The sequence below is a fragment of the Lepisma saccharinum genome, chromosome 8 (genome assembly GCF_977018435.1).
Source record: "Lepisma saccharinum chromosome 8, izLepSacc3.1, whole genome shotgun sequence".
Classification (NCBI taxonomy): domain Eukaryota; kingdom Metazoa; phylum Arthropoda; class Insecta; order Zygentoma; family Lepismatidae; genus Lepisma; species Lepisma saccharinum.
Genome location: NC_139236.1, coordinates 52847742 through 52867718, shown reverse-complemented (window position 1 = coordinate 52867718; position 19977 = coordinate 52847742). Strand labels below are relative to the sequence as shown.

The 19977-nt window shown below is 38.6% G+C and overlaps 1 protein-coding gene across 2 annotated transcripts in view; it reads left to right on the top strand.

Annotated features, from left to right (window-relative positions):
* DNaseII (deoxyribonuclease II) overlaps nucleotides 1-16270 on the top strand; it is a 70828-nt gene extending 54558 nt beyond the window's left edge. For both annotated transcript variants that reach the window (XM_083127472.1, XM_083127470.1), the window contains 3 exons: nucleotides 11537-11642; nucleotides 14775-14904; nucleotides 15996-16270. In XM_083127472.1, coding sequence (XP_082983598.1) covers nucleotides 11537-11642; nucleotides 14775-14904; nucleotides 15996-16121 — 362 coding nt within the window. In that variant the 3' untranslated portion in view covers nucleotides 16122-16270. The remainder of the gene's footprint in view (nucleotides 1-11536; nucleotides 11643-14774; nucleotides 14905-15995) is intronic.
* The last annotated feature ends 3707 nt before the right edge of the window (nucleotides 16271-19977 follow it).

Sequence of the window (19977 nt, the reverse complement as noted above, 5' to 3'; positions counted from 1 at the left end):
TTAAACTGTAGATGCAGTCTCGATTAGCCTTTGTGTGCATAAAGTGAACTTAAAATACCAAATGAAAATAAAAATCAAAATCACCGTAACTCTCTACAAAGCCAGAGGATCCATTTTTGAAACCTGTTGAGGCTTAGATGTAGTATTGCATTCGTATCATTACCCATCATCTTCGTCGTCGCGATTATCGCAAGAGGTAAAAATGCGACACAAAATAACCCAAACAGAAGCTTGGAATCAATCTGAATATTGGTTACGTTGGATACGTGGTAGAATTGTTTTAAATATCACTTCCTGTGATGTAATAGGGTTTTTGATTAAGGACCATTTGTATAATGCATATCGTTGATGCGAACAATAAGTAGTTTCACGTTCACCACACTCTTCGGTTGTTTAGAAATCGTAAGGAAGAAGGATCTCTAAATTTCTGCTTTCACATGTCAATGAAACTTTAAAATAAGTTCAGTGTAGGTCACAAAAGAGATTTACATATTGTTATGATATCTTTTAAACACCACGAAATCTAATTCCAATAGAATACGATACTACTCCTTACGTTCCTGTAAATGTTCACCATTAGTCTGGCGAAAGAAAGTAACTAATTTCCGTGTTTCCTTGAGGAAAGATAAGGCGCCTGCTTGTAGTAAGCAAGCACCAACTGCTTCGATCAGTGACCTTCACTGCCAGAGTGACTCACAGCAGGCCTGCGCTCGTTCCAGTGTGCGTATAAAACAGGTATTTTATTTCGTTCGTTCCAATCCACAGTTATATCAAGCTAACATTCTAATATTTTCGTAAAATATGTAGTAAACAAGTTGTATACATTATGGTCTTCCAGAGTGTTGTTGCCTGCTATTTACACGCGGGAGATGGGGGTGTTGTAAACATTTCTGAACCCAAAGGTCGAGCACGAAGGAAAAGTTGTGTAATCATTGGAGGTAATAACAAGGTAATAGAAGTTGAAGGAAATGCTGGAATAAATTATATCAGAAATTGAGTAAAAACAGTTCTCATCACACATAGGGCTATCAGATCACTCGTCAGCGGAAAGTAGGACAAATTGTCTCAAAATGTTGAACACGATCGTATTTGCAGTAAATAATAGGTTACTACGACATCTTAGCATATAACGAGAATATGACACATCTTCAGCTGAAAAATTAATGTTGAATGAATGGTTCAGTTCAAAATTCCTCAACTGCTAATTAATAGCACGGTTGTATGTTATTTCAACTTGTGTATGTAAGACAGATCGTTGTTCGTCGATGTGGGGCCAGGAAGAGAAAACAATCCATGAATTCGGGAAGGAAAAAATTCACAATTTCGTAAACAAAGTCTGGAAGTTCTTGTTTATTAATATGTAAAAAAAAAACTACTATACACTGGGAAAAAACAGAATTGTGTGCCTTATTTCTCCAATAACGAGAAATTACTTGTTACTTCGAACAAATTACCGACACTTATATCGATAAAACTTCACAAAGTAAGCATTTTTATACATATATCCGGACTTTTTCGGATCTAGAAAATCGTGAAGTAATTTCTGAGCTGGGATTGTAATTGTTTTTCCGAACATCCAGTAGCAACCGTGCACACGTTATCTTAGACTTCCCTCAGTTTTTCTGTTTCTCCATCTAATTTGAAGTTACGTGATGATCAAAATACGTATAAGACATTTGAGATTTCTTTCAAATTCCTTCCGGAGGCCAGACACAACTATAAAATGTAGGACACGTCCGGAAATAAGATTGATTCTTATAAGTCTTTTCATTTTATTATTTAGCGTCGTTTTTCTTTCACCTCTTGCTAATCGCGACGACGAGAATGAGTGATATGATGAAATTGATGAAGGGGCACTCACAAAGAACACCCATACGCACGACGGGATTCGAACCCAGGACATCAGACATCGTAGCGCACTGTGCTAACCACTCCGTCACGGACGGAATTCTTATAGCCCTAATCGTTCCTCAAGCATATTTCCTATCTTTAACTACACACGAAACATAATGAACAATCTAAATAAACAGGTGCCAGTTCACACTCTAACCGTAAAAATACATATGCATGTGAAAATGCAAAATAATATTTATTTTTAGGTAGTTGTGACTTATTATTGTATATTAAAGAAATATATTAGTGATAAAATGACGGAAGTAGAGGAACATCTCCAATGAAACACTCATGCCTTATGGATATTTTTATTTCTTGCCGAACAAGGTTCCGAGTTCGAGTTCCGACCAAAATGGATTCATTGTGTATGTTCATTCATGTATTTAATGTAATCATAAATCGTCGTCATGAATAATTTAACTTCAGAGGAAGAAAACTGAGGTAATTACTAATAAAAACAATAACAAAACAAATTTGATCTTAAAGCCCTGGCTTTGCGCTACATATTCCATCACGGGGATCATAGGCGTGCGCCCATGGGGCCAGGCGGAGGGCAAATGCACCCCTAATCATGGACGTCTGCAGATTTTTTCCACGAAGAGACAAGCAAGGTATTTTTCCATGGGGCATATTACCCCGATAATAGTGTTGCATTATCGCATTCCTGCATCCTCATTATAATAATTAATGTAAATTATTATGACTGAAATCAAATTATACATGTGAAAACGTACTTTTTGGTTGACATTCGTTTTCTAAGGGGAAGATGTGGCAATCCTTGCCTCCCTTTCAGACACCTATATTATTATATTTTCACCTAGAAATTTAGGATAGATGAATCCTATCGTCGTTATTAAACTATATTATACTCTTAAAGAAAATTAAGTATTTTCAAGCCGATGAAAGTTCAAGGCAACTAGTGTTGCCCACGGGACGAGACGGGACACGCTTTTAAAAATTCGAGACGAGACGAGATTGATCATGTGTCCCGAGACAAACGAATATTTTCGAGACGAGACAGCATTTCCACGAGACGAGACAGGCCAAAGTCTCGTCTCGTGGGCAACACTAAAGGCAACTACGGGGGAAGGGAGTGCAGTGGCGAAACCACAGCCCCCCACAACCTTGAACGGAAATCAATTTTAGGGGCAAACATGGAAGTAAAGGAAAGCAAGAGTAGCAGAATCTAAGAGTAGCAGGACAAAAGGATACTCAAGATGGATTTTGTTTTCACGTCTTTCTTGCATTATTTCTTCCAGACTGCCAAGAGCACCTGCGGGGGGGGGGGGGGGGAGGGACAGAGCTGCAATTGCCCCCTTGATTTCAAATTTTATACAAATTTAAATACCTTTTGTAAAATGTTCTTGATCGCTTCGCTCGCAATGTCTGCTTTTCTAGCAGTCTAGTCAAGTTCAGAGCCGTAGCTAGGGGTCGGCGGGAGTTAACCCTGGACGCCAAACGATCTAAATGAAAAAAAAATGTAAAAGAGAATAATATGGCGCTCCATGGATTTTTTCCCATATTAAATCGACTTTGTTTTCATTTTGCAAAAATTTGGATCTGAAAATTTATTGGTCGCTTTGCTCGCAATTTGTTTTCTGTAATGCATTTATATTACCGAGGAGAGAAGTACTGCTGCTAAAAGGTTTTCTCTTAAGTGCATGAACAATTGTTTGGAGGAAAAGGAACGCGCAGATTTGAGAGACAATTTATATGATTTTTATTTTTACTGTTGGTATATATTTATTTATTTATTTATATATATATACCAACAGTAAAAATAAAAATCATATAAATTGTCTCTCAAATCTGCGCGTTCCTTTTCCTCCAAACAATTGTTCATGCACTATATATATATATATATATATATATATATATATATATATATATATATATATATATATATGGGGGGGGCGGGGTGTATATATAAACACACCCATCAATGCAATAAAATTTAAACACGTGAGATGAAATTACGTTATTCTTTTCCGGCCTGAAATATAATCAAGGCTATCCCCCTCTAATCAGAGGGTCTGCGCACGCCTATGACGGGGACTGACACTTTACGTAGGTGTAGACACGCTTCGTACAATTTGATGATATCGCGATTACGTAATGGATGTGCAGCCACTTAACTGAAGCCCCCAAAATTCACATTTTATTACTAAATTGTTAATTAGCATAATATCACATAGTTTACCTATTCATAATATGCGCCGCTTTGGTGCACTTTGTGGATTGTGCATTAATCAACATCAGGTTAATCGCGGCAGGCAAAGTGGAGGGAAAATGACAATGAAGCACAACGAGGGGCCCTTGGTCCCGATTAATGAAACTTTGTCTACATGCAACTGAGTCGCTGCGTGAAATCGCTGAAAATGTCATTTATTAATTTTTTAATTTTGCTTATTTTATATTGCTTTTCTAGCACTTGGCGTCAACAAAGGCGATGAGGATGATTAATGAAGTTATGAAATGGATGATAGGACATGATGATCCATGTCTTACACAAAATTTTAAGTTGGGACTAATGAATATCGATTCGTCTTATCATTTGTCAAGTAGTTGTTTTTAACTCCAATCTTTTTCCAGGACTTCTGGGTTGACAGCATGTGTGTTGCGCGATGATGATTCGACGAAAACCACCATTTCAGTGAACTTTCTTGACAATGACTCTAATATCAGTAAAGAGAACATTTTCTTACGAATAGCTGTTATTAAGAAACCAATTCCTGAAACTTTTTTCTGGTGGTCTCACGGCACCCAGCTGTTGTTTGTTATGGCTGGGCCTGGGGGTATGACTCACGCTGCTGTCAATACTCTATCATTCCCGAGAATCCAGGTCCGCCAGGCAAACCCAAGCGACAATTTTGTTATTTGGGTTGCATAGACAACAGGCTTTAAGATGTTACGATATCGTAGGTCTCGTGGCCCAAGAACTATTTTCCATGACTGTACATTGCCAGCCCATTGAAGTCTTCTTGATTTCATTATTCTAATAATATCAGGGGATGAATACAGATTTCGTAGTTCAATATTATGTAATTCCCTCCCCTCTCTTTCCATCTTCTATTTCTCTCTCTCACACACACACATACAGGGAGATAGAGAAAGAAAGAGAGCGTGTGCAATATTTTGGTGGCGAGAACATTTAATCCCAGCATATGGTTATAGGGTTTTAGCAGTATTTACTATATGAATTACAAAACAATCATTTAGGGTGTTAACAAATAATATTAGGTCGACAGTACGTTAACGTTAGAGAATGTGAGGGTGTGCACCACATGAAATGTTTTTAAGAATAATATATATGGTTAAGGTTGACAAATGGCAGCAAAGTGGGCTAATCTATTTAAACAGTCACAGCTACATTTTAAGAAGACAATTCTGGAGCATGTTACTTTAGACTTGCAATGGGAAAAGGATCACAATTTTTGCCCAAATTCGCTCCATTCCCATGTTAGACAGATAGTGAATACACATATTTGTTCGCTCACTGAAGCATTTTCGAAGGGATATCTGCAGCACATCATTTCAACCAATCATCCGAACACACAACGCGTTACTACCGGTTCCGGAAACTGGATCAATCGAGTTTGAAAGTTCACTTCTCAACTCTCGACTGTCATACAATGTTTTGAATGGCAGGATTATTGTCAATGCTGTCTTTTGATGCTATGTAGACGGATTTCTATATTTGCCGTGTCCACATTTCCCTTACTGATGAAAAACGAACTTCTCTGTTTTCAAACGTTCAAGAGAATGTAGGAAATGTTCAGAGATCAGAGGAAGCTAAAATAGAGTTGAAATACAAATATTATTCAGTTGAAAAAAAAATCGTGTTCAGTCACGAAGAGACAGGGTGAGTTCTTAGTTTACTTTGAACGTCACGGAACGAAAGAATAATATTGAAAAAAGAAGTAGAAAAAAGGTACGAGGCTAGTTTGATTGCTGTGGACTGAGATCCAGTGGATTGATTGATTTGATGTTTTAAGCCCACTTTATGCACAGTAAGGCTAATCGGGACTGGACCTACAGTTTAAAGTGGTATCCGAACCACTATGTGCCTCCACCGGGTATCGAACCCGGGACCCCTTGATTACAGAGATTCAGTGGATTGACGAACAACATATGGTTTACGAATCGAGTATATAATGTGTTTAAACAGCTTAAGTCCACCTGTTAGCTTATATATCGTTACCTCTGTATTATTGAGAGGGACGTGATGTAAAACACACCAATATCAAATCATCATCATACACGTAATTGACATGTTGACACGCCTTGCTGTCTACCCCTGCTTCTCTGTCTATACCCGTAACACAATTCGCAACAATGAAGACTGACTGTTGGATTCTGGAGTAGAAACAACAATACAAGTACCCATTCGCTATCTGTAGTTCGATATCAGGATTCTTTATTCCACTAAATGATTTTATTTAATTACACACTTCTTTTTTTTTTTTACATACTAAACCCCAGATTTGCAAATATTCACTTTTATCCGATGTGTATTTGCTCAAGATATTCTGCAGTAAAACAGAAACGTGAACCTCAATACGGACATAACTAACTGTTTATTCTTTTTTTTCCTTGAATCGTTTCTTCTACACTTCTTTTTTCTAGTGTAACCATGGTAACATGAACTCACCTACATATTGTTTCTTTCGTGCTGTTACGAAGTAGCATCATAACCATAGTTACGTAAGTAGCATATTTTTGGCTTGCGTGTTGTTTTAAGACCACGATAGATTTGATGTTGAAACTTACAGAATAATCAACTTTTGTCCGCGTGTTGGTTAAACCGTAGTTTGCTTCGATCCTTCCAACCTGGGCGCTCGGCCAGTCCACTTGTTATTGAAAGAATTTTCAATTTCTGCCGCTGCTCACCTAATGGCGCTGACAGCTGACCCATCCTCTTCTAAAATTACCGATGACGCTTCTGAAGTAGGTAAGGCTTGTGATTTAAGTCTTTAGGTGGGCAGAAGCAATTATTGATTAATTAGGATGGGCAGTACAGTAGTCATTATAAGAATTATCATTATATAAACATGTATTCTCTCTCGCTTTCTCATTCCAAATATTTTCTCTATTCGCTGTGCCTCTGTTTTTCTTCCCGTGTGGATCTTTTTTATTGATTAACTCTCGCATTCTTCTCTGCTTCTGCTACTCATACCCCACTCTCTCGTCCCATTCTTTAAATCTTTATATTAACCTATTTTCTGATCCACATTCCTCCTGTTTATTCCACTTGTATGTTTCTTGGGGACATTATCGAGGCGATATTGGGAAGTAGACAAACCTGTGCGAAATCTAGACGAGACCAAGAGGCCTCGTCTCAGTCTCAATTTCAAGGGGTGGGCTGAAGATAATAAAAAGCCTTCACCCTGTAGATACTCAATGGTCAAACTGTACATAATTTAATTGTTTTTAAGTTTTGTTTGCGGCATCCGTAGCGAACCACCACAGCTATGGCTGGTAACTAGATGAGACCTTTTATCTTCGGAGCGTTCACCCATTTTTTATAAAGTCATGGTTAAGTGGTAGAAAAGGCTACAAAGCCTTAACTTCGCCATGATAAACAAGACGCAATAAATAAATAAATAAACAAGTTTATCCTTGAGAGGGGAGTTTAACAAGACCTGCAGTGTAAAGCATAAGCCTTGTGTTTACTCAATTTATATGGTTCAGAATAGCATTACTTGGTACTTACTTCAGTAAAATTTCTAAAAAAAAAATAGCCCATATGAGTGATGTAACGCATTTTGTACACAAATGATTCTCAACATACCTGTGCGCTACGATTATTTATTTGGCCCAGTTCGCAAATTGAACCTATTACAGGTCTGGCTTGATGGCATGTTAGGCTTTGTTTTAGCTGACAAGTCCTTTGGTAAGGATGTCGAATCGACCCTTCCTAAAAGAAACATGTTTCATACATCGTTGGAAAGGGTATGCATCAAGGATTTCAGAAATGTAGGATTTAGGGTGAGGAAAGAATTAGAAGTGGAAAAAAAACTAGTATTAAGTTTGGGGAACCTCCATTATAAATAAAGCATAATGAGCCTAATTTTCGTGCAGATGTAAGGCTAGATGCCTAATTTGTTATTTTAGGCTTGTTGAGTTTAGTTATCTTCGCATAAATAATACATTTATAGTATAGTATAGTATACATTTATGCTAAGAAAACGAAACCTAACAGACCTAACCTAACAACGTAGGCATTCCTCGTGAAACGTCACAATGCAAGGTTGTTCTCGCGTTGTGCGATAAGGAAGACAAGTGAATACCTTGAACAATAAAATAACCAAAACCATATATTTCCCTAACAAATTGAAGAAAAACAAATTGAAATAATCAAAATAATTCACAGCTATTAAAAAATAGGAACTTCAATACAAAAACAAAATGAAAGTCATAAATACGGATGAAAACACGAAATAAAGAAAGTTTAATCCTAGTGGAAATTAGCATCTATATTCACGTTAAAAACCAAAGTTCTACCTGGCAATACTGTGTGTTTTCAACATGAATGTGAATACAGAAAAGAAGCTATGGTAAGTAATGTAAAAAAAAATGTTTGTATTATTTCTCAGAACAGGAATATCTAATTGAAAAAATGAACAGTGCCAAATCGAAGTTCGAATTAAGTACTACGAGTGAACATATTTTTTTCTTACGCCGAAATGGTGAAACACAAGGGTCGATTGTGCAGTGTAGCCAGTCCTTTTATTAATTGCATATTGAAGAGTGGGGACACCATCTCAACGGATTATTTATATAAAAGTATTCTTTTGTTGATATTAATTGCAAACTCAATCAATTAGTGGTAATTGTAAACCTGAGAGCGTGGTTGCACATATATTCAGGATAAAATCCTGTTGTTTCGAGGACTCGTAATGTTGTCCATTATTCGTGAAGCATTGCAATATCTCAAAGCAGGCTATGTTATATAAACACATTCTGGGTAACAAGAGGCACAGCATTTTAGATGAATTTTTGAACAGTAAAGAACACAATAAAACTGGGTAATGGGCATTGAATTCTTAGGTTTTGTTGAGATTCCATATGAAATGGAAACAAAATGACGAAGAACTTTAATGGTTCTTTCATCTCCTTCATTTCTTCATCGCACGGTGCCATGAAGGCACATTGGGAATGTCCAGTTAAGGCTTCAACAGCACACGTTTCGGTTGCATTTGATCACTTAGGCACTGATGTGAGCCTCAGAACCGTGTATGCAGGAATGCAAATGGAAAATTTCCCGACATGGCTACGCAGAGAATCGAACCCGGGTCTCCCGCGTAGTAACGTGAAGCTCTAACGACTGAACGACCGCGACTCCTACTTCCTCAATTAATCCATATGTAATTCACTGCAAGAGAAAATGACTGTCTTGAATATTGTTCTTACTTTTAAAATGATACGCACAGTCATGGACGTCCGCAGGATTTTTTCCAGGGAGGGGCAAGGAAGGTATGTTTTCCAGGGGGGCAAACAAGTCACATTTTCCCCTAAAAGTGTGTTGTTTCCTAAAAAAACATTACTTAAATTTGATTTATGGTGTTCATGCAATAATAATTAACACATATTATTGTGGCTAAAATGAAATTATATGTTTGAAATACATATTTTTTGGTTGACTTTCATTTTGCAGGGGGGGGGGGGCACGGCCCTCCTTGCCCCCCCTTCCGGACGCCCATGCGCACAGTGATAACAGAATGTAAGTTACAAAACTTTGTACAATGTTTTTTTTCGGCATGCAATGAAAACCCGGATCATTCTCTCCTCGACGCCAAAGTTGGATATAAATATTCGAAGTTTCTTCTGGAACAAATCACAGGTTAAAATGAGGTCCTTGTGACCGACGGACGCGGTGGAGCCTAGGCCACCTAGAATAATCCTCCAAGACAACCATTTAGACACGCTACCCTGAAGACGGAGGCAGATGCAGCCTCCGAAACGTTGGTAAATCTCTTTTAAATAACAGTGGTTAAAAGTCCAAAAAAACTAGAATGAATAAATCACCACTGATTAGCTAGAAAAAAGGTTAAAATGAGTATTTCTTTATTAGATAAATACCATGCATTTTGCAGCGTTTCGCTGCTACTTTGGAGGTTAAAACACTCTTTCTAAATAGCATACGTTTTGCGGCTGTTCTTGTTAACATAATCCGACTCTTATTAAGTGAGGTTCGAGAGAATATCCACTTTGCAACGATAATAAACATCATACATACACAAAATAACAATAAACATCCACTCATTACCAGTACACACGAGCACATCTATTGTCTGCTGTGCAAGAATTGGCGTTGAGCGCCTCTAGCGGAGAAAACTCGAGCTTCAGTCAACACTGAAAATCTTATTGTGACGGCCAGAGCGCCTACCTAGAGTGTGATGATCTCCTGGTTTGAGTTGATGTAAATCCACAGTAAGCTAATCGGGACTGGACCTACAGTTTAAATTGGAATCCGAACCACTATGTGCCTCCAAAAGGATCTCTTGAGGCTGTGAACAAAAACTATAAGATTTGACACTCGAGACTCTCACTATATGAACGGAAAGTGCGTAACACTATTGTCAATACAATCAAGGACATTTGTGCTTTTAACGTAAAGACGTGTATGCTGCCATGCAATGAATATCATTTGGAGTATCTTCTGTTTACGCATTTAAATGTCGACAAATGGTCGATTCTAATATAATTCACTTACTACTAACAATTACAAGAAAAGGCGATAACTTATAGCTTTCGATCCCAATGTCAACAAACGTCAAACGGTGTCATTTACTCCTTGCTTCCAATGGCCAGAAATGGTACATATAAATGACGCTCACAACTTCCACTTTCAAAAAAAAAAAAAAAAAAAAAAAGACACATTAAATATTTTGCTGATACAATGGCTAATATACTACATTGTATATGTAACATCTACTCACTGCGCTTAAATAACATATTTTCTTCCAACGTTAAAAAGGAAGACATTAATTCATCCTTACCAATTCCAGTCACCAGAAGATGCACAGTATCTTCTATTCACTGACCCCAATGACAACGAACATCACATGTTGATATTGCTTAAAGACCCTCTACTAATAGATTTCAATGACAACAAAGGCAGATACGAGGTTCCGCTCACTCATATCAAAGGGAAAAACAGACGGACGTTAACATATCTCAAAAGCTGATTATAATAATGGTATATAATATGCAACAGATAGCTCAAACACAAACAGAAAAGGAAATATCGAACTCGTTACTGCTATATTTTTTTCGTATTTTATATTTTTGTTATTTAGCGTCGCTTTCTGCTATTTTTGGCTAATCGCCACCATGAGGATGAGTGATGACATGATGAAATGGATGAATAGACACACACAAAGAACACCTATGTCCAGGTCGGAATTCGTATCCGGGGCTCCTAACTTTTTTTTGGCATTTTTAAAAAAATTGCATTGCTTTTTCTGTCACAACGACGATGAATGATGATTAGATGAAATCGATGAAAGGACACTCACAAACAGCCTTGCCTACTTCAGGGCTCGAACCCGGAATTTCGCTACTGTTGTTATCGGGACCGATTAATAGCAGTTACTTTTAAAATACATGTCTGATTTTTTTCTTTTTTTACATTTTCTAGATCTCTACGCTGATTTGGTTGCCGAAAGTCTTGGAACAGATCTGATGGTCGAATCGTGGCAAAATGGGCCACATCCTCTGCCCTCTGTCTGCAGCGGAAAGTTCAGGTAAGAAGAGGCAGGAGCGTGGTGCTGATCACGTCACCTCCAAAAAGACCGAAATCGAGAATGTGTGGGGCCCTACCCCCACATCCCCTAAAATGTACCTTCATGGCATGGTGATCTATGCACGAGAAAATTTTACCTTTTTACCCTTTGAAACATTAAACAGCTGCAATTTAGCCCTGAACACTTGAAATTTCCCATCGGAGGGAAAATTCCCTCCCTCAAAAAACATTCGCCGTTAATTTCTTTTACTTAGGTGAGAAATCTTACATAATGCACCTATGGGCCATTCGGCGAAACGGGAAAACATGATAAAATTTTAGAAAATTAATAAATAATCAAAATCATTTTGTGAATATTGCTTCTATTATTTGGCACAATAAGGCAATGTAAATTTTTCTTTGAAATTTGAGAGCTCTGTGGCTTGTTCGTATATGTATCCTTCCCAAATCAATTCCGTTCCTCCGCCACTGGTCTCAAGGTAAATTTTGTTTCAACTTTTGTTGCTACAAAGTTAATGAACAGGGAAAGAGTGTAGTGCAGTTCTAAAGGGTGTCCCAAGAGTAACGCAGGGAATGAATTGTTGACAGCGTTCTGCAAGGTCACATATAGTAAAAACATTGCGGGTGGTCAATATGCGATTTTTTCATCTGGGGATTCATTAAGTCCAAAGTCCAAAGTTTATGCTGCGAAATTATGAACGATTCCTGAATTGAAAGCAGAATTTGGAAGAGCTATCGACGGCATTGAGCCCCAGTTATGCGAAAAAGTGATTCATAATTTTGTCAAAAGAATTCGAGTGTGTCAAATGCATCGTGGAGGACATTTGCCACATTTAATGGCAATGTTTACTCTTTCAAATAATGTAATAACTTTGACAACTAATAAATATATAAAATGTTTTCTCCTTAAATTAAATCCTGCGATTCTTTTGGCACACCCTTTTCATAATTATTTCAAAGAGCAGTGACAAATTGTGTTGAAGACAAGGTTTCTTTCTTTTTAATGTATGCAAACGTTAGTTTACATTGTTACATTGCCTAGAGAACCCAAATCGCTGGTAAGTAGGTTTATGTCTGATCAAATTACACTGTAATTACCCTGTCATTATTTAGAGCGTAGTGAGGGAAGTTGATTGATTCTGAAAACAATCCAGTTTCAAATTACTCCAGTAATCGTATTCCATCAACTTGACTGGCTGATTATCCTAAAAGGACCAATTGCAGAAAGTCTTTTTTGTGTAATGCATCTGAATGAGGTGTGCCAAGATCAGGTTTCTCAGAGCTTTTCATTCTGATATTTGTAATGAGTAAATTTTTCATACTATTTTGGTCTTGCCATAAGTACACTAACTATAATAGAAAAATTACACTGGTGTTTATATTAATGGAAAACTTGCAAAAGTGAAAATAATTATATATCCGCAGCCACGTGGATGACCTCTCCGATAGCACAGTCATTTACAATGTCGCCATTTAATCAAAAGGTCGCGGGTTCAATTTAATATCGAGGCACAATGCACAGTGGTTTGGACTTCAATTTAATCTATAGGTAGAGTCCCGATTAGTCTGCGTAAATGTGGACTTTTAAAAACAAATGACCACGTGTTCTCTTCTTCGTTTTGTTTCTGTTACGTCGTGCTGGATAGCTGAGCGGTTGAAGTGGTAGGCTCGCATTGGAGATGTCACTGGTTCAAACCCCATGGATGACCGTTTGATCTAGTGGGTTCTACTCGAGTTATCCGGGCGATGGTACATCTAGCGAAGGACACGAATAATTGCTTCTGTCTCTTGCTGCTGTTATCCAAACTTCGCAGACAGATGCCGTCAAGATAGAATAAATTAATAACATGCGTTTCATTCTTTTGCTCTAACATAGTGCCGGATCTACAAGCCGCAAAACCTCGCAGTGCGGGGGCGGAGACTAAGCCTTTAGTGGGCCCTCAGCCATTGGCATAGTAGAGGGTTCGTACATGCGTATGTAAAAAATTGTAGGGAAATTTTCGTGATACTATTTCTAATTATAATTTAGTTTAACATAATCCATTTTATGTAATAAATTGTACCTCTCTTTTTAATTTAAATTATTATACTGCAGAAAAGCAACAGTAATACGTAAACTAAAACAAAACATTCTAAAACACTTGTTAACACCTTACCACTTCACAAACACGTGCAAACTGGACACCAGCTATCTGGATAATGAAGCACTGCCGCGTCCAGTGGCAAGTGAGCGTACAGCTGCGGGTCTAAATGCCGGCAGATGCGCTCTTACTTTTCGCCTAACTAGCCGCAGCTCCGAGGTCACCTAGGCTAAGAAGGCACTGTCTGTGTATATATGTATATGTGTGTGTGTGTATGTGGGGGGTAAAGGTAGATAGGTAGAAGGAGTCTATGGGTAGGGGAGGGGAGGATTTGTAGATCCGGCACTGCTCTAACATCTTTCATACTAACTCTATGTCTTTGCATTTCCTTCACATATGTTCCTTATAATTTCCCTTTTCCCGCTTTCTCTTTAATTTGGAACACCACTACACTGTAATGAACTTTAATCATCATAGTTGTTGCAAATAAGTTTACGTTATGAAATAAGAAAAAGGAAGAGGAAACAATACTGGCCTCTTAATTGGTTAACTAAACGGCTCAAGAAGGATCGTTGGTTCGAATCCTGGTTTAACTAGTTCTGTCAATGAAATGCAATCATATTCATCACCATAGTCGCGATCAACCTTGACGTACAATGTAAAATGGACAAAATACAATATAATGCATAAAAGGATACGAGAAAAGCAATAATACATTTCCGTAGAAAGGCATTGTTTCGTGGTAATTCTTACGAGTGTATCGGATTTCTTATTTTTATCTAAAGCAATAGAAAATCACAGTTATACTTGTATCGAATTCTGCAAGATATAACAATTTCCTTTTCCCGCCACAAATACCAACGCGCCAGCTGGGAAGCCAACTAGATGGTGCCTCAGCATGGGCACCCGAGGTTCATTGGGTGCTTTAGTCACGTGGCGCTCTTACGTCAACTATTAGTCACGTGGCGCTGTTACGTCAATTTTTTTGGCGGGAAGTAAGTTATTTCTCGCGCGACTTCAATTGCCAATAACTCTAATTTGTCTCGTTTCAGTGTGGATAACGTGGAAGTGGTAGGGCTGCCATATTCAGTTGATTTTTCTAGCCACCTGGACCATTCAAAGTGGGCCGTTTCGAGTCGTGAGGATTTGCCATGGATCTGCATAGGCGACATCAACAGAATGGTGAGTAAACTCTAACAGTAGCTTCCTTTGAATTGGTACCTAGTTACTATGTACTACATTTTGTCTACCTATCGCAATGTGTCTGAGAATATAGGTATTATATCTGTTATTTTCAACTGTAGATGTTGTTATCACTTATTGAGAGATTGTGCAATCGTGCTACGAGTGAGGAGGTACCAAGCCAACTTACGTACCTTCCCATAACTCAATGTAAGTTTTTATGTTCATTCCAAATATACGTATGGGCAAAGTAAGGGGGTGGGGCAATGGAAATCAGACTCGGGAAGATGACTACTTTATCTGAAACAGAAGAAGAGGGTGAGCACCTTTTTAAGGTAGTAAAGTTGAACGGGGTGATCGCCATTTACTCTTATGTTAATTTAATTTGCGATTAACTGTTAGTTATAAAAGAGGTTCGAGAGTGTGGCTCATTGGTTAATTTTAGACGTTAAAAGGGTGGGACAGTCTCCACGAATCCGTATATTAATAGAAAATTTGAGATGTTTCAGGGGGCACTCATACTCTTCGTCCCCACTTCTAGTTCGCCCATGGTCTCTTGGGTGAGGACAGAAACTATTTCTTTTCGAGCAATTTTTTAATGACCGAGTACAAAAAAGAATACTTCCTACAGCTTGTATACCTTATTTAGATGCAAACAGTGAAGTAAGAATAGAGAAATTAAGTGATTGGTTAATGCAGGCCTGGGCAACTCGCAATTTGTGTTTAAGAGCGCTCTCGTATGCACGTGTGGACTGCAGAGCGAGCAAGGCAGGAGGCTTCGGCGGTCGCGTTCGTGCAATAGGAACACTTTCGTCATCTGATTCGGAGGTGGTTTCATGAAAAGGAGGGGCTTCCCCCGCAGTATACTTACTTACTGGCCTAAACGAGTGCAAGCTAGTTGCTCAAGCCTGACTTGATACTTTTGTTAAGATTAACCGGAGTGTATGCAATTATATAAACCTTTGAAGTTCTCGGAATAACTGAAAGTAAATTTAAAGTATGAATTTAGAGGCATACTTGTTTATATGTAACTTACCTTTTAGGAGGTTGCAGACAAAAATAAAACTCTAAATACCTGTGCATGTTTTCAGGAGAAGCAAGAACACAGAGGGGGAGGCACAGTCTGCGTGTACCTAAAGCAACCATGGGCAGCGTTTCGCCAAGCTGTTCGCTGCGTCGAACCGTGCCCATCCACCGACGTCAACAACAAATTGTGACTAAGAAGACAGTGTCATAAATAAGGAAGCGAAGAATCTAGTTGCTGATGTAATGAGTCGAAGATCAATTTAAGACTGAGAATTTCACTAATCGCTGTACTAGCTAAATATTTTTTTACATGTTAAATAATGTATATATTTTGTGTATTTCTTGAACATTAATTAAAACACGACTGTCAGTAACTAAAATAATGTTCTCGTTATTTTCCTCTGCGTATACACATAGGTAGGCCTGCTCGATGCCTGACGAAGTCGTTTTGTATTATTGAACAGTGCTGGTTAAAAATTCCGAGTGTGTCAGCAGTTTGCTATTTTCAGCCGTCACATTATAGGATACCCCTTACCATCAGGACCGGATTTACCTCTTTGCCGCCCCTAGGCCAAACAAGCTCTGCCGTCCCTCATACCGTTTATCAGGATTGAAAAAAAAACAAAAACATAATTTTCTGTATTACTATTTTTACTATTAACGGAATGCAGTATTAATTAAATGATAGTTACATACAAAAAATGCAACAAAGCGATATGACATAAATTATATTTTAACATTGACTTTGTTTTTCAGAGAATACTTTTATTTTTACTTCATTTAAAAGTGATAGGACAGAACACACACTGGGCTCATCAACGGCACTTTTATCAGTTTTTTCCTGATTACATTTCTGTATATATATAAAAAAACTGATTTTCGTAACCTTCTTGAGAAATGCTTCCTGCTTTTCATCTTTCTCCGATTTTCTCTTTTTGTATTGTGACCCACTGAGTCTTACTCTTTGATCACTCATAATGACCGTAATGACGTTTTAAACTTACCCCAACAAACGCACGTCGGACACTGACACACCTAATATTTCTTGAATAATATTCTCGAGCAACTAATAGTACAATAGTACAATGCGAAACCCCTTTAATAATGCTTGCGTCGACAGTTTAATTCTTAACAATTCAACGCGAATCACATGCTTTTGATATGCGGCCAATGCCGGCAGTAACAAGGAACGGCGTTCCTGGAACGCAGCCAAGCCGGTATTGTCTTTCAAAAGCAAGCGGCAGGCTCCACGTTCTTGCTGCAATCGCCGACCCGGCTAGCACAATACTGTACATTCGAAACAACAACGTCGGTAATTAAAACAACAAATTAGTAAACTAGTTCCGAGCCCTGCTAGCCTATATCTCTCAAGAAATATTCTTCGTTAACTTATATTTACAATACAACTACATTAAGTCATTCCATTCGTGTGTCCGGTGGGAAAAGGAGGCAATTCGAGAATTAGGTATTTCTTATAAATTTAAAACAAACAATCGTGCCGCCCCTACCAAAGTGCCGCTCTAGGCCCGGGCCTGTGAGGCCTATTGAGAAATCCGTGCCTCCTTACCATAACTAAAAGTAGCCTACATATCACGTGTCTCCGAGGACGAAAATCTCCTTACCCAGGATAAAATTTGAATCTGTAAAGGGACACTCAACACATGAGGACTAAACACAGTCCTACAGAGTATTATGCTGGCTTTAAATCCAGACGCCAGAGCCTCGTTGGCCTGCAGAAATGCAGTTTACCTGGAAGCGAGGTTGGCACTTGATAAGTTATAGGTTAGCTTCGATTTAAAAAAAATGGAGCTTTAAGACTTCACTGAATTTTGTATCTGTCTCGGCAACGACATCTCTGACACTATATTTTGTTCGAAGGACCATTCTGATATCACAAACCATGATCCTTCTGAGTGATTTAGTAGAACTTCCAAATAGAAAAGGTATTTTGGAAAAATAATCGTTGCTGGGGCAGACAAGTTATTATGACACCTATGATACAGAAAATGGCTTTTTTGTTAGCGTAGCTTTTCTACCAATTTTAGCTAATCGCGACGATGAGTATGAGTGATGAAATTGATGAATGGACAACAAGTAACAACTATGCCCAGGCCGGGATTTGAACCCGGGACCCCTAACGTTGTAGCGCGCTGTGATAACCACTACGCCACGGTGGTTGGCTTAACGAACTACTTAAGAAACAGCAAAATACATCGTCCTCTCACCAAAAGAGATGGATGGAACTAACCGACTGATTTCTGTCACGTGACACTATCTTCTACAGTGCATGTTTCTTAGCTGCTCCTGGATCTAGTTCTCATTCATTACCTGTCTCAGTTCGTTTCTCTCTTGCGCTTAAAGGGGCATTTTAACGCAGAAGGAGAAAACCGGAAAAGGGGTACAAAATCCTATCTGGAAGATTTCCCCGCCGCTTGAAAACTTATAGAAAGGATGGAGGAGGAGGAGTTGATGCCTTAAAAACACTCCCCACCTTCTAGAGAGCTGCCCAGAAGGCCATAATCCAGTCTCGGTGATGGGATCAAAACATTAGGGACTTCCTACACCAAACCCGCACGTTGTGCCCGGGCAGAAATTTCATTTCTCGGTCAGTGAGGGAAAATTGGGTTTGCTGGAGTTGGTTGACGTTAAAAAAAGAGTCTCTCCCCTCCATCCTTGTTTTTGCTTGCGCCGGCTCATCCTGTGATCTCAATCTTCCTAATCCTTGTTCCGGAGTTTCGTGGAAAAACTAAATTCTTTATAACCAGGGGGTAAATGCTTGGAGAGGGCTTGCAGTAACCATTTTTGTGCACCTGGGCACGTGGGTGAAGCAACCACATTCAGCTAGAGTTGCTTCTCGAAACTTCCAAGTCTGTTCCTTTCGCTACAATGTTTACGAAACGAGTGTTTTCCGGCTTCATTTTTCAAGTACTGTTAGAGATATAAATATAAAATTTGGTGGGAACAAATACATGACAAATGCCACTATAGGATAATATTGGCGTAGATGAAAGTTCCCAAAATGTGAGAATTTAGCAAGTCGCCCCCCCCCCCTCCTCAGTGCCAATTGAACTAAAACCACCCCACACGAAATTTGGGATTAGAACGATATTTTCCGGCCGTACCCCACACGTTTATTTTTCTTTAAGGATAACATGCCTACAATGTAGACATCTTCGCCGAACCTGCTCTATGACTCTCAAAGGGTCTGATCACTTAAATGTTCTTTTAAACTTGAGCTCAAAGGTCATGGAAGAGGCAGAGATTCACAGAATACATTTTCATTGCAGGAACATTACATCGAAAATGGATATGCAACATTATAACAAGTTTATGTTAAAAAAATTAGTACAAGTCACAACTTAAGTACTTGCTTAACATTAAAAAAAAAGTTAAAGCGCAGATAAACGTATTGTGTGGTTAAAGTCACAACTTAAGTGACCCTATGAGGGCCATGGAGCAGGTTCGGCGGAGATTACTTCATTCTAGGTATGTTATCGTTATGGGAAAAATAAAAACGCTTGCGGCAAGATCGGAAAAAATACATTTTGTGTTATCTACCTCATCAATAGATTGAAATATATAGGAATAGTCATACTACAACAACAAAGTGAGAATATCAAGCTGCCAAAAGGTTTACCTAAAAGGTAAGCTAAAGGTTTTGCCAAAAATTATGATTGGTTGGTTGGTTGATTTGGTGTTTTAAGTCCACTTTATGCAGTGTAAGGCTAATCGGGACTGGACCTACAGTTTAAAGTGGGACCCGAACAACCTTGTGCCTCCACCGGGTATCGAACCCAGGACCCCTTGATTACAAGGTGACGACGCTACTACTGCGCCATCGGGGAGGCCCCCCAAAATTATGAGCCACAACAATTTACTTAATAAATAATGTATGTATCAGACCACTATTATTACGTACATATAAAATGTCGACCGGATCCCAAACTTTGTGAGAGGTGTTTTTAGGTCAATTGACACTCAACTGGGGGTGGAAAAAATGCAAATTTTGGACCAGGCTCAAGGGAGGCTCACACTTATGCCTCTACT